Source organism: Asparagus officinalis, unplaced genomic scaffold, assembly GCF_001876935.1.
Source record: "Asparagus officinalis unplaced genomic scaffold, Aspof.V1 AsparagusV1_Un94, whole genome shotgun sequence".
Lineage (NCBI taxonomy): Eukaryota > Viridiplantae > Streptophyta > Magnoliopsida > Asparagales > Asparagaceae > Asparagus > Asparagus officinalis.
The window spans coordinates 17,063-34,057 of record NW_017972360.1 but is presented as its reverse complement, the minus strand read 5'-3'; the positions used below and the strand labels follow the sequence as shown (position 1 = coordinate 34,057).

Here is a 16,995-nt window from a genome sequence, read left to right as displayed (position 1 = left end):
ACTGCTAGAAGCGCTGCAAATATAAATAACATGAACAAATGATCATAAACTATACAATAGAAACATCAACAAATAACACAAATAAGGAAAAGGCAAAAAAAAATATCAACTGCTTGTGTTATAACTGTCGTGGAATCCAATTGAACTAACAAGATTTCATTTAGAACTAACATGAAAACGTTTAGACTGAACATGAAGTCACTTAGAACTAACATGTTGGACCTAACACAGTTTGAACTTGATCTTATAGCAAATCGATTAGAACTAACAATAAGTCTATTGGAACTAATAACTAATAGATTATAGTTAACAATAAATCTATTAGAACCGACATGTTTAATACATTCACGTAGGACAAGAACCAGCATGAACCTCCTTCATACGATTACAGCTGTAACTAGAATTCACAGCTTATAGAACTGTCATGAAATCGATTAGAGATAACATACACCCAAATCCGAGCTATAATCCAATAAACTAACATTAACTGATATTACATGAATATTGGTCTTAGCATCAAAAAAATCCTTGCCCCTACATGTCTTGTCGAACTTGAACGGCGCTGTGGACTTTTGAAGAATCCTCTTTTTCCTTGAAAGCTTGCATGTGAACCTCCTTTAATCATCTGTTATGGCAATGCTCCACCATAGACGACAGATCCCCCTCGTTCTCAATAGGAAATTTGAAGCTTCCATTTGTTTCATCTTTGATTGACAAACTTAACGATTCATATGGAAGATCTAACCTATCTGACACGTCAAATTTTAGATCAAGAATGGTGGTTGAAGTGTTAAATCTTCATGAATACTGCTCTATCACCCGAAGCTACGATGCAGGTGGTGTCCTTTTCAGCCATTATGAAGTGGAGGGAAGAGTAATGGAGAGAATTTTGGTCTGAGGAAGAGTAATAGAGAGAATTTTGGTCCGAGGAAGAGTAATGTAAGAGTAATGGAGAACTAGATATTTATTGCTCATGATAGAGGAAAAAAGGGGGGACTGAGGAAGAGTAATGAAGAACTAGATATTTACTGCTCATGATAGAGGGAAAAAGGGGGGGGGGGTGATTTCCCTCACATTTTACAGTAGCTTTGCATCAATGGGATGTGACGAAGAGTGGTAACGAAGCGTCTATGGACGAAGGAGAAGGACAAACTTGGGTTTTTCATAAAATACAATGCCTCTTTTGTATACAGCTGACGTGGAGGGACCTGAAAATATTAAAGGCTGCTTTTTAGGGCTTATACACACGAGGGAAAATACAAGGGGCCTCGTCACATGATTTTTCAGCTTTTGGGGCCCCGACACATTTTTCCCTAAAATTTTTCATTCTTTAGAATTCGCATGCTCATAATTATTATCAGAAAATTACTAATTATGAAGTGTTTTATTTTTAAAAAACAAATTAGAAGTATTAATGCAGCTTTTAGTTCCCTAATTTGACATTTATACCCAGATATGCGGTGTGCTACACAAAGCGTTGGTAGAATGAAGTATCTCACTTTGGTGGTGACATGTGACATGATATAATATTCTTACAGCTATCATTGGCATGTTGCCATGTTGGCGTTTAAATAGACGAACGCTTGACTAGCTAAATAATATTAATTCACAGAATATAGAAAAATAAAGTCCAACACCTACCGGTTGGAGGACACCGGACCCAGTTGCAACCGATAACATGCTTTTTCATTTTTTTTATTACTTTTACTTATTATTTTTCATTTTTTTATGGAAAATATATCTTTTCTTTTTTGGCATCACTTTCGGTAGCTCAGTAGGCAAATCAGCTTACGAAAGTGTCGGTAACTAGCTTGAACCTGCAGCTAACTGTATTAAAACGTTCTTAAAGTTTTCACATAACACCCTTGAACTTAGTTTCTCTCACATAATCCCCTGAGCTTTAGGGAGTCTCACAATACCCCCCCTTAACTTTTAAACTTTCTCGCCAGACTCCCTTACATATAATTTACAAATAAATATAATTTCCTTGAGAGAAAATAGAGTAAGAATTTTGGGGAAAGTGTACATAGTCTGTAAATGACAACAGACAATATTTTAGAATGTTCCCCCCTCTCAGAAACATTTTAGCTATTTGTAAAAATAACAAGTAAGAAGGTATGGTGACAAAAAAAAATTCATAAAAGTTTTGTGAGACACCCTAAAGTTCAAGAGATTGTGTGAGATAAACAAAGTATAAATGGTCTATAAATATGACCCCAAAGTTAGAGGGTTATGAGAAATCAATCCTTCTTTCTTAGTTTTTTGAAAAAAAAATTACGCCCTCAAATTCATTAAAATTGCTATAAGGTATTTAGGCCTGATAAATTTTTTAAATTAATTTTTCTAATCAAGAGCAGTAGGGATAGTATATAAAGGTTGGAGGTTCTAATAAAAAATTTAGCGATTTGAGGGGCTATTTTAAAATACTAAAGATGCAAGGGAGAAATATCTTTACAAAGCCCCAAAAATATTCCCCCTTACCCTTTTTGTCAGGCCGTAATCTTATCCAAGGCTTTCCCAGTAAATATTATTCGTTAATTTTTTTGTCTCAAGGCCTTGCTTCTGTGAGGTTCTAAATAGGGTTAAATGCACACATATCTTCTGTACTATGAAGTTATAACCATTTTTATATTAAATAATTCTGTTAATACTTCAACTTTTATCTGCCCAAATGAAGAGTGTAGAAGTAGATTGAAAAGCGTGGTATGATACTAGCCACTAAATCTATTCACTTGCACTATGATTGTGTAGTCACTAAACTCTTTATTGCAAACGAACACCTCTTTAAGTCGCAAAGAGCGTTATCGTTTTTCCCTCAAATTGGACATCAGTTTGAATTTTCTCGGTTAAAGTGATTTAAAACGGTATTGCTACGGGGACCCAAAATATGAGACCAAGGGAGAGGATAAGTGAGGTGTCCCCTCTCTATTGCATAATGAGTTGACACAGCAAACTTATTATGCAATAGGGAGGGGACACCTCACATGTCCCCTCCATTGGTCTTATATTTTGGGTCCTTAAATTATTTTCCTTATAATAAATAACCACCTTAAATTTTCTCTCCAAAACTTTAAAACTTTTCACCGGATCCGCCCCACCTGTAGATGACAAATATTTAAATTTTTCTTCAAAAGGAAATCCTTAATTGTGGGGAAGGAGTACAACGTATGCGGCCTATAAAAAAAGAAGGAAATCAAGGAATAGGAAACCTATTTCCTTAAAAATTTGTTTTATGGTTGTTTGGTTGGCTAAAAAAAGAAGGAAATCAAATAATAGGAGATGAGTTGTCACAATATTATTGGATGATGTGGGAATTTTTTTAAGAAAAGTTGTTTTGAGGTTGTTTGGTTGGTTAAAAAAGAAGGAAATCAAAGAATAGGAAACATATTTCTTATAAATAGGTTCTTCTCTTGTGTTTGGTTCATTCTTAAAAATAGGAGATGAGATGAGATGAGATGAGTTGTCATTATATTATTGGATGATGTGACCCACACTTAAGGAAATCAATTTCCTTGTTTTTTTGGAGGAAATGAGTGGAGATGAAATGGAGATGAGATGAGATGAATTGTCACAATATTATTGGATGATGTGAGTGATTTTTAAAGATGAGATGAGATGGAGATGAGATGAGTTGGATGATGTGACCCGTTTCTTTTATTTGGTTTATTTTATTGGATGATATGAGATGAGTTGTTGGATGAAAATAATATTTTATTGGATGATGTGGATGAGTTGTTGGATGAAAATAATATTTTATTAGATGTTATGGGTAAGTTTTAGGGATGGAAATGATAGAAATTGAAATTTTGGAGATTTCCAAGCTCCAATTTCCTATTCTTGGGTTTTTGGAAACCAACCAATTAGCCCCTAAACGGAAAACAAGTAAATTAGCATTTTTTCCCTCAATGATATGTTAGTTATTTCCTAAGTACAGTAAGTACAGGGGGATATTTTTTCCAGTGAAAAAAATGTTAAAAGTTGAAGGACGGTTTCTGAGAACGCAAAGCTTAAGGGGCTTTGTGACACTTTGAGAGTTATAAGGGGGTTGTCTGAGAAACGGCTAAACTTAATTGGGGGGTTTTGTGAAATCAATACTATTTGGGGAAGTGTCAAACCCTTCGATACCGCTGTGAAGTCGGCGTTATCCATCTCCCATTTACAGATCATCTTCATCAGAAGAGAAAGAGACAATAGAGTTGTTCCTGAGCACCAACATCAGCAGCAACTACTCCTCCACTCTCTCTCTCTCTCTCTTAAAAAAAAAAAAAAAACCACCCTCAAATATCGCTGTCACTCTCATTCCCACTCTCTTCAGACGCAAGCTATGTATCAACCACCGCTGCCCAATTTCTAATGCCCAAACAGATTAGCAAAGAAAAGAGCAGATCCCTCTCCTCTTTTCTCAGCTCAGCTCTCTCTGTCGCTACCCATGGCTCTTGCTTCTTTCTCTCTTCTGCTGCTGCTGGTTGTTGTCGTTCCTTCGTCAGTGTTAATCTCGACCGTTGATTCCCAAACGGACGGCTGCAGTGTGGATCCGAGCTCAGTGCTGCCTTCCGCGTTCACTGCTGCTGGGCTCAGTTGCCGCCCTGTGTGGAACAATTTCATTCTCAGGGTAACTTTCTATTTTCTGTCCCGTTCCGTTGTTTTTAGGAGCCGACTCTGACTACTCCAATTCTGTGCCATTTGATTGAATGTGCTATGTCAATATCATACAATTTACCCCCGTTTTGATTGAATGTGTAATATCTGTTCGCTGGATAGTTGGTGCGTCAAGGACAGTGTTACCCGTGGATCAATGTAATGCAGGGGAATTTTTGGGTTGTATTCTGTTTTGAGATAAGACGTACAATTGACGCCGTCTTTGGAATTTACCTTTTATCATTTATGGCCTTTGTGTCTCTAATTGGTATCAAATTAACGTTAGCACCCTTCAAATGACCATAGATGCTAACCCAGATGCGTCAATTTGTCATCTTCTGTTTGATTTGCTACAAATTTGTTATGGTGGATGGAGCTTAAAACTGAGAGAGGACAACCTAAGACCACTTTATGTAATGCATTCTGTATTATATTTCAATTACACATTAAACACTCATATGCTCATTTTGCTTTTGGTATGAGGCTAAATTTTAAATCTGTCCACCCATCAATTTTGATGATTTTAGCAGGATGTATGACACAATCCTAATGGTTGTCTACTTGGTAGTCGTAGATGATCACTTTGTGGACTCTGTTTATCTGAGAAAAGTATTTTTCTACGGAAAACAATAACTTGAAAGTTTACCTTGTACTCTAGTTTATGCCTTCTGTCATTTTCTCCAACTCCTCTCTAGAGGACCTAAACCCTTTTATGCTTTAATTATCTAAATAAATACGGAGACTCGTGGTTGGTTTTCTTCAGATCTTGTAAAGTTGGTTGTCATATGCCAAGCTTACCAGATACGCCAGGTTCATTTGCTCTATCAAATTATGATGCAAAAGGGGAAAAAAGAATAATTAAGAGTTCACCAAAATCACTGTAGTTATTGGTGGTTAAATGAACAGTCCTGTCTGGGTATTTTAGCTTGTGTAAGGAACTGATCTGTTTATTTTGTTGTGCTGGAGTCGAAGCTCAAATATGACTAGGATCTGCAGTTAGTCATAAAAATAAAATAAGAACTGTTATATTTTGAACCTGTAATAAGTTTGTTGACCGCCTGCATTAGAATTTTAGAATTCACTGGAAGTGTTGTATAATCTATGATACAGATGCTATGATACGGATGCAAGTTATTCCTAGTAAAATATGGTGATTCATCCACGTCATGTTTGATATTGCATATGCAGCCTTGCCAGAGATAAATCCAAAGTGTGTGCCAAAAAGGACAGGCCTAGTTTTCGAAGTTTAACATATGCATGTTAAATATCACTATTACATGTAGTAGTCAGAATTAAGGTACATCTTTCATTTGCATTATCCTCTTTGTGGTTATTCGAAAAAATGGGTTGGATCTGTGAAGATAGATAATTCAAAAATGTAATAGTGACTTTGAGATATATCTACTGAAGCCACTTTTTACTTCAAAAAGAGGAAACATTTTACCTTCTTTATACATAAAGATAGGTCTATCAAAGCCCAAAAACATTTTGTGATGTACATAGTTTATCCATACTTCTGTTTGATATACATACTCTGATTTAGTGAATATTTGTGCACACTTTTACCTATGATACTTTTTCCTGTTGGGTGCATGCAGAAGATAGCCCAGATAATTTTCTAAGGTCTTATAACTTATGCATTTTTGTTCAATGTGTGTATAAGAACCTTTGCTGAGTGTGTCCTGTCAACAAAAATTTCATCAGTTTTTCCTTAGAGCTGTTTCCTATCACTATTGCATAGTTTTCAGACACGTCATATCCTTGTGAAGCATAGTCAATTGCACAAAATGTAAATTTAGTGATTACTTTCAATCTATCCTTGGAACATTCCATACTATATTCTGCTTGGGCAATCCTTATACTAATAGAGTTATACAACTATTTTCATTTTTCTAACATTATGATGATCCCCTTTCAGTACTCCCAGGATGAGAATCATGTTTTGACTATCGTACTATCCACTGTATACACTCTCGGATGGGTTGGGATTGGCTTCTCCAAGGATGGAATGATGACCGGCTCTAGTGCTATGGTCGGTTGGATTGGTAAAACTGGAATACCTCATATCAAACAATTTTATCTTCGTGGCCGCTCAAGTTCAGAAGTCGTCGCTAATGAGGGAAAGCTGTCAACTACAAATATTGCACCTGTAGTTGTAGTTTACAAAGCCAACATTTATGTGGCATTTCAGCTAAACTTTTCAACTGCTGTAACGACACAAAACCTTCTGTTTGCTTTTGGGTCATCAATTCCAGTTAATAACCGTCTAAAGGAACACAATGATAAGACATCTATTTCTTTTGACTTCTCTTCAGGTTAGTCCTCTTCACATCTTCGTTTTCCTTAACCAAATGAAAGCTTTATGGATTTGTCCTTAGAACTATGTAATTGCTTTTGTTGAGTTATGACTGTTTATCTATTCAATTAATTACTGATGAGAAACAATTGTATCTATGTTTCCAGAATGTCTTTACAAAAAACAACATGATCTTTCCTTTTTAAATTGGCAAAATATAGTATGATGCTAGGTTCAGAGCCTTCTTGATGGACTTGGACGGTGTTAGAATAAAAATTATAAGCCTCAACCCTCACAGATTCATAGTTATGATGCCATTTAAATACATAGTTATGATGCAGTGGCAAGGACTTTAAGATGGTATCATAGTAACCTCGGTCCGGATCCTACCTGTCACAAATTTTTAAAGCGGGTTAAAAAGAAAAGATATTGCTCTATTTGTTTTAATGTCAAAAGAAGTTTACAAAATATGGTAGCACATTGTTCTTCTTGACTCAAAAACGGAAAAAAAAATTACAAGTCTTGATTCTGGGAAAGTGTGCCGAAAGAGACTAGGTTCCTTGCTCCATTGACCATGAGGGTGTCGTTATTGTTGAATCTTGTTCTTTGTTTTAGTTTGGAGTTGAAGGGAGCTCCTTTGGTCTGGAACTCAACTCGTCAGAGAGGGATCACCTTGTTGACAAGCTAAAAACCCGAGCTTCAGTGGCAAGGCTATAAGGGTGCCAACACGAGACCAAGGACCAAGTGTTATAGGGCATAAAACTCTTGGATCACAAGGTTAGATGGTGGTGTGAGGTTTACTAAGTGCAGGCAGTCGTGGAGTGAGGTTAACTTAGCAAGCAAAAGGGGAAGTCGTGGAGCTCAACCTCAAGAAGGATCCCCGAACCCCTTAAATGTGGATGAAGGGGGCCTATTTATAGGCTGAAGATCGTGCTCCACGCGAGGTTAGCCTACACGAGTAAAATCATACGCTTGTTGTAAGTGCATTGAATACTAGCACAATACTTTTCAGACTTTGGTCACGGGGCGTTGACTTGGTCCTCATGCGCGTCTACGTCTATCAGATCACATATAATTCTGCAGCGACTGCAGCAGCTTTATCAACCCTGTGACTAAAGTTACGACCACATGGGTTTAGAGGCATGCAGCCTTCAAGAGTCATACTTTATATTGCAGCGCATCTAATGTGATATCTTTTGCATTTAATATGGGGCATTCGGTGATCTAACGCTTGACAAAGGTCGCCATCACAGCTATCTGTCATCCCCAAGAACCTCATGTAGCACGTGGGGTTGAGCTATGCGGGGTTACCAGCCACGTGGGGTTATCAACCACGCAGGGCTGATCTTGTGCAGGGTTAATAGCCACGGGATTTACAGGCTGCGTTGTTTTTTGTAACCTCGTGCCAGTCTGCTGCACAACTGACTTCAACCTGTTTTTGACTTGGGATTTTGGAGTTTTGTATCCATCGCCATTTTGTGGACTCTTTTGACTTTGTTGAGTCTATTGATCATTGTTGAATGACTAAAATACCCGTAGTGGGTCCATGATGTATTTAATTGATCTTGTTAACGGTTTGCATTTTTGACTGCCCACATTCGTGAGTCCAGCTTTCGGCCCATAAAAAGGACTCTCAACCCGTGGGGGCATGTTATAAAATAAAAACTACAATCCTCAACCCTCACTATAACTTTGGGGTTTTAGTGCAGTGGCAAGGACTTAAGAGATGCTGACCTTGGTTCTTTGTTTTTCCATTCTTGTCATTCATATTTGGTAGCACTTGATTCTTGTTTCACATATTGATTTTTGAAGTCCTAATGTTTTGTTGCAATATCCAGAAAAATAATCTTTGAATTTATACTTATAACCTATTAAAACCCCAGTGAAAGCATGCCCTAAATTCTTGTTTCCAGTGGTATACTGGCATAATTTTTATCTGCATGTCCTCTTTGCATGCGAGGCTATTTTGGGTATTACATAATTAATCGCAACCTGATTTATATCTTTAAGAGTTGAAGTATTGAATAATTTCAGAACATTCTTCATTTTAGCATCTTTTTGTTTTTTTACTTTGGACATTAGCACCTTTTAGCAATTTATTTATTGTTATCAAAATGAAGCTATTGTTGTTATATCTGTATCTATGGGTATCTTCCACTTTTATTTGTTCACAGTATAGGAACTAGATTGTAATTTGTTCGTACTATAGAAATCACTGCTGAAATCTCTTGTTCATATCATTGAAATTGACCTTAATTACAGGCACATCTTCTGCTTCTTCCTATCCGTACCAACTAAAAAGAACCCACGGGATATTGAATATAATAGGATGGGGTGTGTTACTACCAATTGGAGCCATGGTTGCAAGATATTTCAAGAGATCAGATCCATTGTGGTATTATATTCATGCGATAGTTCAGCTTATTGGATTCATAATCGGACTTGCGGGTGTGGTTGCTGGAGTTGCACTCTACAATAAACTGCATGCTGATGTCTCTGCACACAGGGGCCTTGGAATTTTTATCCTTGTGTTGGGTATCCTTCAGGTCAGTGAACTGACCTATCAGAAATTTGAATTTTTTTTATCAGTCCTATTTTAATCTGTTATAACTTTCTCTTCTGATGGTTCATTCATCTAATTTTTAAAATTTTGTACGGTGATCAGGCAAATATATCATTCCTACACTTGTAATGATGGGTTAAAAAATTGAAGAACGATTCCATATTTCCCTTAAAAGCATGAAAGCGTTCATATTTAATGTTATGCTATGAGAATTCGAGTCAAGAAAAACTATGAAATAAAAATTCTACCACTTAGTCCTATAGAACTAAATTAGACTTTTATCCTGTCTGATGTGCAATAACAATAAACTGTCCTCTTAAGTTATTTAATTATAAAAAAAAACTGTTCTCTTAAAGGATTTGAATAAATTAGCCTTAAAAAAAAGAATGTCCTCTTTAAGTTATTTAAACCTATTTAAATATATATATATGGAATGTTTTGAACAAAGGGATTTGAATAAATTAGCCCTAACAAATTTCTTAGGATACTTAATTTTGGCTGGCAGAATATGTCAAATTCATTTGTAAATGAAATTTGTGAGACTGTAATTAGGTGGGACGAACCACCTCTAAATCTTTTGTGTTTGTAATTGGTGAACTTTCTCTAACTCTACTTTAACTCATCTAACTTTCTGTGTTATAACAATCTTCTACAGAACTCCAGCGCTTAGTTTTGAACTTTGATTCAATAAATTGAATATATAAACCCTCAGTGGCTTTCCAATAAGCATAGTTGCTATCATTAAACATAGGTGGTCTACTGTTAGACCTTCCCTCGGGTACATCACTGTTGTTAAAACTATCAGAGATTTTAATTATTCGGATGAGTAGAACTTGAATTGGCTTTAAAATTTCACCTATTCTGAAGAGAAATTGAAAGTGCTATGTGTGTCACTCTTTTATGATAGCATAATTTTTGCATTTCTTTTAATCACTTTTTTTTTTGACAACAGATAACTGGATTCTTTCACACCCAATTTCTGATGGTTTCCTATATCCTTGTTTGATTATTTTTGTTTCCGTTGCACAGGTAATAGCATTTTTTCTCCGACCCGACAAAGATTCAAAATTCCGTAGACTCTGGAATTGGTACCATCATGGAGTTGGGAGACTCAATCTCTTACTCTCAGTAGTCAACATTTACCTCGGGATCCATGTTGGCTCTGCAGGAACTTCTTGGAAAATTGGTTATGGCATCAACCTTTCTGTTCTTTTACTTACGGGAGTTGTCTTAGAAATATTTTTGTGGACAAGATGGTCTCAGAAAACTTCTATTCCTCCTACATTCTAAAATGCAACCTGGGAATTGATGATCATGATGCCATATAAAGAGGTATGGTTTTTATTCTTATGGTGTTCATAAATTTTGTCTGTAACATATGTTAGATACAAATTTGTTTAAAGGCAGCGTGTATAGTATGACTCTTTTTCGTTTGCCATCCTGCAAAAATGTAGTTGAAGATTGGTTGTTATTTCATTCGAAAAATGCATTTTTTTGCTACGTAATTCCCATGTAGCTTCTGCATGCTTATTGTAATTACCATTGTTAAAAATTAGATCAATGGTCATGGATGCTTGTTTAAACGTGTACCGTATTCCATCTTGTTGACAGCCAAATTTAACTCTCCATCCGTTCTCTACTTCAGAAATTAACACTAATCAAGATGTAATTTTAGCGCACGTTTCGTGGGTCTGAATTTTGTATTGTATGCCTGTGTACTATAGGAGATGTACTCGTATCCATATTTGATGCATAGTCTCTATGATGTGTACATAAAAGTTTTTATAATAATCAAGATACCCAAAGACCTAGAAGACATGGGCAGCTCAGTAGTCAGAAGGTCACATCGCAAAGCCATGTCGTTCCCTGATGGGGGAACTGGGTTTTGATCCCCATGTGCACCAAAAACACGGTAGTTGTGGTTGGTGGTTACGTTGTTGTGTGTGCCAAAGACGTATTTTCTTCTTTGTAAAAAAAATGAGTAGAAGATATTCACTAGGTGCATGGTTGGTGGGTTTGAAATTTTCTTTTTGACTTGTAGATGATGGATTTAAATCCAATATATGGGGCAATGTATTAAATAAATATATATTATGTGCTATCAATTAAGGTTAGCCCATTAAAGTGATCTAATTTAGGGTTTGGGCTTTTAATGTATAATTAAAGTATGAGCCTCTCATGTATAGAGACCAAAATATAATTATTAATTCTATGATGAGCTGAATTAATAATTATGAATAACTGATATCAGTTATAAATAGGGTCATGGTTCCCCAAATCTCGACGTAGAATCTTTTTCTAATTTCTCATCTTTAGAAGGATTAGGGTTTCTCTAAGTAGGATATAATACATACTAGATTTGGAAGATCTACATCTCAAAACTTAAAATTCACATACTACTCCATGGATTCAGGTATAGTTCCGCATCTTCTCAATTATCTTAATAGTTTGACATGAACAATTTTGATATTGACTAGGATTTTATTTATTAAAGCAAAAGGTTTATCTTTTCTTGATCTAACAGTAGACGCATTTATGAAATTTGTAAACTTCCTTAGCAAAGCGTTTGGCTTGCTTTCCTGACTGTTGCTTATATAACTTGGAAACCAGAGTTTTCGTGTTTCTTTAACCGTTTATATCTTTTCTAATATTAGTTAATGTTAATTAAAGCTTATTGTATCTCCAAGTAACCCATATCTAATTTTTGGGATTGGTCATATCTCCATATTCATACCAATGCAACCTAGCGTGTGTTCTTGCATCTGTATACAAAGGGATCCTGAGAAAGTTTTTTCTTTTCCCCGTAACATCAATTCGTCAAGCTTTCACAAGTTATGTTACATGAAGAAGGAAAAATGACGTAGAGAAAATATGGCATGTCAACAGATGGTAAGTTATAACAGATGCATACAGTACAGAAGTATCATGATTGGTTCGTGTTTCTGGCAAATATCTGATATGTCATGATTTCATGTTTGAGGTTTCTGTGCTGTGAATACCTTTAGGATTAGGGAGGTTATTGGTTGGTGTAATTTTAGGGTAAATGAGATAAATTTTGAAACTTTATTTTATGGTGTTATTCATTGGCGCAATGAGATTGAGATTTCTCTTTAAGATGTTATTTATTGGGATAGTGAGATTGGAATAATTACCCCTATTTTTTTCAAGATTATCCCACTTCTATGCAAACTTTTTTGTCTCAACCTTTAAAAATTACCACATTCTTAACTTTGGGACAATTACGAGGAAAGCGAGATAATTTTGAAGCACTAATTTATTAAATATCTAATATATGTATTATAATATATAATATATCTTAATTATATTATATTAAAAAATCTATTATAATGTATTTTTGTCTCAACCTTTAAAAATTACCACATTCTTAACTTTGGGACAATTACGAGGAAAGCGAGATAATTTTGAAGCACTAATTTATTAAATATCTAATATATGTATTATAATATATAATATATCTTAAATATATTATATTAAATTAATTAATAATAATAAATATAGTTATAATTAATTAGTAATTATAATATAATATATTATAGTATAGTATAAAGTAAAATAATGTATTATATTATAATAACATATCAAATAATATACTAAACTAATTAAGTGAATTAATTTAGATCTAATTGATAGATAAATATTGTACTTTAATAAAATGACACATCATCAATTATCCCACACAAAGTATCAAATCAAAGCTTCAATTTGTCTCATTATCCTAAATAGTCCCACTTTACACTACTCAAAATATCCCAAATGGATAAAATTATTCCATTAGAACAATTATCTCACTTAGCCCCAATTTGTCCCAACCAATAACCCCCCCCCCCCCCCCCAGTGATTGTGGGATTTGGAGATTCAAACTCAGTGGCAAGAACCATGCATGATATTTGCTCTAATGTTAATCCATTAAATTTTATTTTCAAAACATCACATGGAAAACTAAATCCAAACTAATTCAAAAACGTAATATATATACATTTATTTATTAGTGGCAGAGCCAAGAATTTTGGCTGGGGCCGGGGTCTAAAAATAATTACACTCTTACCTACGGTTGTAGAAAATCATCGGCTTCTTTTAAGAAATCATTCCATAATTAACTCACCATATTAGTCCCTTAAATCTTTAATATTTGGAATTAATCCCTCGGAAATTGTTTTGCTATTAGGTCCCCCAATTTTTGATTTATTATGAATTAATCCCTCTATTCACGAATGGAAATAGTTGTTGGAGGCGTTAATTTGGAAAAATAAAAAATATAAGAGAATTGGAGGATCTAATACATTTTACCTTCTAATTCATCCAATTGCTACATCTACCCTTGATTAGAGGGACAGACTTCAAATATAAGTTAGTTGAGGGAGCTAATAGCAATTTCTATGGTTTAAGGGACTAATTTCAAAAATAAGCTAAGAATCGAGGGACCTACTAGCCTTCCATGATTTGTGGGACTAATTTCAAAATATGAAAGTTTTGAAAACCTCAACACCTATTGTTTATTTTTTTATTACTAGTGAGGAGATGCACGTGTCATCCCTCTCTTGATGTACTGTAGATTTAGATGAACCATGCATATACTTGTAGCATTGATTTTGATGATTTAGAGGATATTTTAAACTTGTTAGTGCCGTATAGATTTTGTTTCTTTAGGAACGGCTAAATACCCACATTGGTATTTTAATTCAACCCCATTTGCCAACAAGCTATTTTAATTAGGAAATTCGGCGATAAGACATTTTAATTGAATAAAATTACCATTTAGGTCTTTTTTTCTCGTCGGTGGCCACTTTTCCGGCGAAACTCATCACGTGCGTTGCACGTGAGGGCTTAATCTGTGTTTAAGATGCTGATGTGGCTCTGTTTTCTGACGTGACAGCGAATTAACCCTCTAAAAACCAATTCCCTCTCCCTCCTCATCTCCACACCCTCTCCCCACCACCTCCTCCTCCTCCTCCAATGGCGGAGCCTCTCACCTACACTACTCCTACCAAACAACAAAAACTTACTTATAACCGCTTCCTCGTGAGTTCACTTATGAGTAATTCTAATCGGACGATGAGTTCTATATTATTCTTGTACTAAAAAACAAAGGTGGAGGCCTCGACAGCTGGATGCTGTATGCACGATAACTAAATGATATTTGGTACGAATTCATATACATGAATGCATAGTCATAGTTTAGCATTTTATATACGTGTGTAACCACACACATACATGTATTATACTCTAATAACATACATACATACGAAATACTTAAGATGTACTGCTAGTTAACAATTCATACATAGCTAGCTGCCTATAACTTTTAAACAAACTACTTTTTTTTTAAATGGTAAACGATAGACTGATTTTATTCGGGCTACAAATCATGAAGTACGATATTTGTTGTGCGCAGCAAAGCTCGAAAGCCAAATAGTGCACGACAAGACAACGAGAAAGATCACAACCAAACACAAGCACAAATCACAAATCACAAATCATAACAAGACAACGAATTTACATGGTTCGGCAAGTTGCCTACGTCCATGGGGCAAGTAGGGGAGAGTTCTTACTAATAGAGATGAAGAGAAATACAAATATGGTTACAAAATCACTCAAAAATCCACAAACAAAGCTCTCTAGATCTCTCTCAAATCCTCCTACAAAGGATGCACAATACTCTCTCTCAATTCTGCTCAAATCGTCCTTACTTAACCCTAATTAATCAGGTTTAGGGTTATAGATCAACACAAAACGAAACGAGTCAGAAAACAAAAACTGAGGCCCAGACCCGAGTCGCGGTCGACCGCACTTGACGTCGCGGTCGACCGGACATAAATCTAAAAATACACTCTGTAGTGTGCACGTTTGTCGGTCAACCACAGCTGATCTTGCGATCGACCGTCAAGCTGCCTGGCAATTTCCTGCTTGTTTCTTGAGCTGTTTTTCGCCGTGTTTGTCACTTCTACATCAACCAATATCAAAATGACGACTTTCCACTTAAGACGACATCGTTTTCTATTGGTATGAGAAGAACTAGCTAAAAATGGGTGAATTCATTGATTATACGCAAAACTACTAAGAAGCGACATTCATCAAATGCAACACAACATTTTCATGTGCCCTCCACAATCAAAGCCGGCTGATTAATTTTTAAACCAACAATTTGATAGTTAAATATAGGGCTGAGCATATTCGGTTCGGTTCGGTTTTATACCCAATCCGCATCCAATCCGAATTTTTCGGATGCTCAAAACTCTCATCCAGATCTAGATTTTTTCCCCTTCATCCGAATATTTGGCCCAACCGAAATTCGGTTCGGTTCGGTTTCGGTTTCGGTTTTGAATTTGCAAAGAGTTCTATCCAAAGACTTCTGTTATGAATTTGCAAGCTAGACATTGTCCTCGTGATGAGGTTCCTGAGATCGCCAACAAAGCTTTATTAGACTGGTTATCATCTTTAGAATAAAGTTTTGAGTTGATATAATTACGCAGAGAACTAATGTTTTAAAGATGTTATTCATATAATACAGCATGCTTATCTCTTGTAAGTATCATGTACATAACACATTTTGTGATTGATTTGAATCTTATGTAATTCTCAAGATCTTTTCTGCGAAATTTTTTAACTAAAGTTTAAGTTTATTTAATTACACGAGGGAGTGATGTTTTGTATGATATTGTTCATATAATGTAGCATATGCATCTTTTGTAAGTGCATCATGTGCATAACAAATTTTCTGGATTGATTTGAATCTTTACTTAGTTCTCAAGGATATTTTTCTGTGATATTGCTATACTCATTGCTTGAAACTGCTCCTTGCGCCGTTTGAATCTATTGGATGATAACAGGAAAAGTTTTGAGGTATAAGTTTAGTCTCTAAACCGCCCAACAAAATTCGCGTCGGTTTTTTTTTGGGCGGTTCAGGAGTTCAAACCGGATGCAAACCGATTTAATTCGGTCCGGGCGGTTTAGAGACTTCTTCTCATCCATTTAATTCGGTTCGGTTAACCGGTCCGTTTTTTCGGGCGGTTTTTTCGGTTGAACCGGTTTTTTTCGGTTTTTGCCCACCCCTATATATATATATATATATATATATATATGATATATATTATATATATATATATATATATTATATATATAATATGAGATTAATGAGTATCCTTGTCATAGGAGGGATTCCTCGTTGACGCCTCTAAAATCACATGATTGACCGACATTGTGGATGATCCGTTTCCGTTGAACTTGATCTACATATTCTAAAACCCCAACACCCAAGTTTGGGGTGAACCGCGTGCGTTTGACCCTTCATCACTCGTATCAATTTATACGGTTTTGAATGAATAAACTTTTCACATGGCTGATGGAGGGTCAAACGACGACGGATTCACCCAACTTGGTGTGTTGGGTTTTAGAATATGTAGCCAAGTTCAACGGGAGCGATCATATAATGTCGCTCAATCATGTGATTTTAGAGGCATCAAAGAGGAAATCCCTTTAT

General features: G+C 35.5%; 1 protein-coding gene across 1 annotated transcript; it reads left to right on the top strand.

The window, feature by feature from the left end:
• Positions 1 to 4,136: 4,136 nt before the first annotated feature.
• On the top strand, positions 4,137 to 11,080 carry LOC109827227 (cytochrome b561 and DOMON domain-containing protein At3g61750-like). Its single transcript, XM_020394191.1, has 4 exons — positions 4,137 to 4,612; positions 6,557 to 6,953; positions 9,197 to 9,480; positions 10,527 to 11,080. Exons 1-4 carry the CDS (start codon positions 4,430 to 4,432, stop codon positions 10,785 to 10,787), a joined length of 1,125 nt encoding a protein of 374 aa, XP_020249780.1. The 5' UTR covers positions 4,137 to 4,429; the 3' UTR covers positions 10,788 to 11,080.
• Positions 11,081 to 16,995: the final 5,915 nt, after the last annotated feature.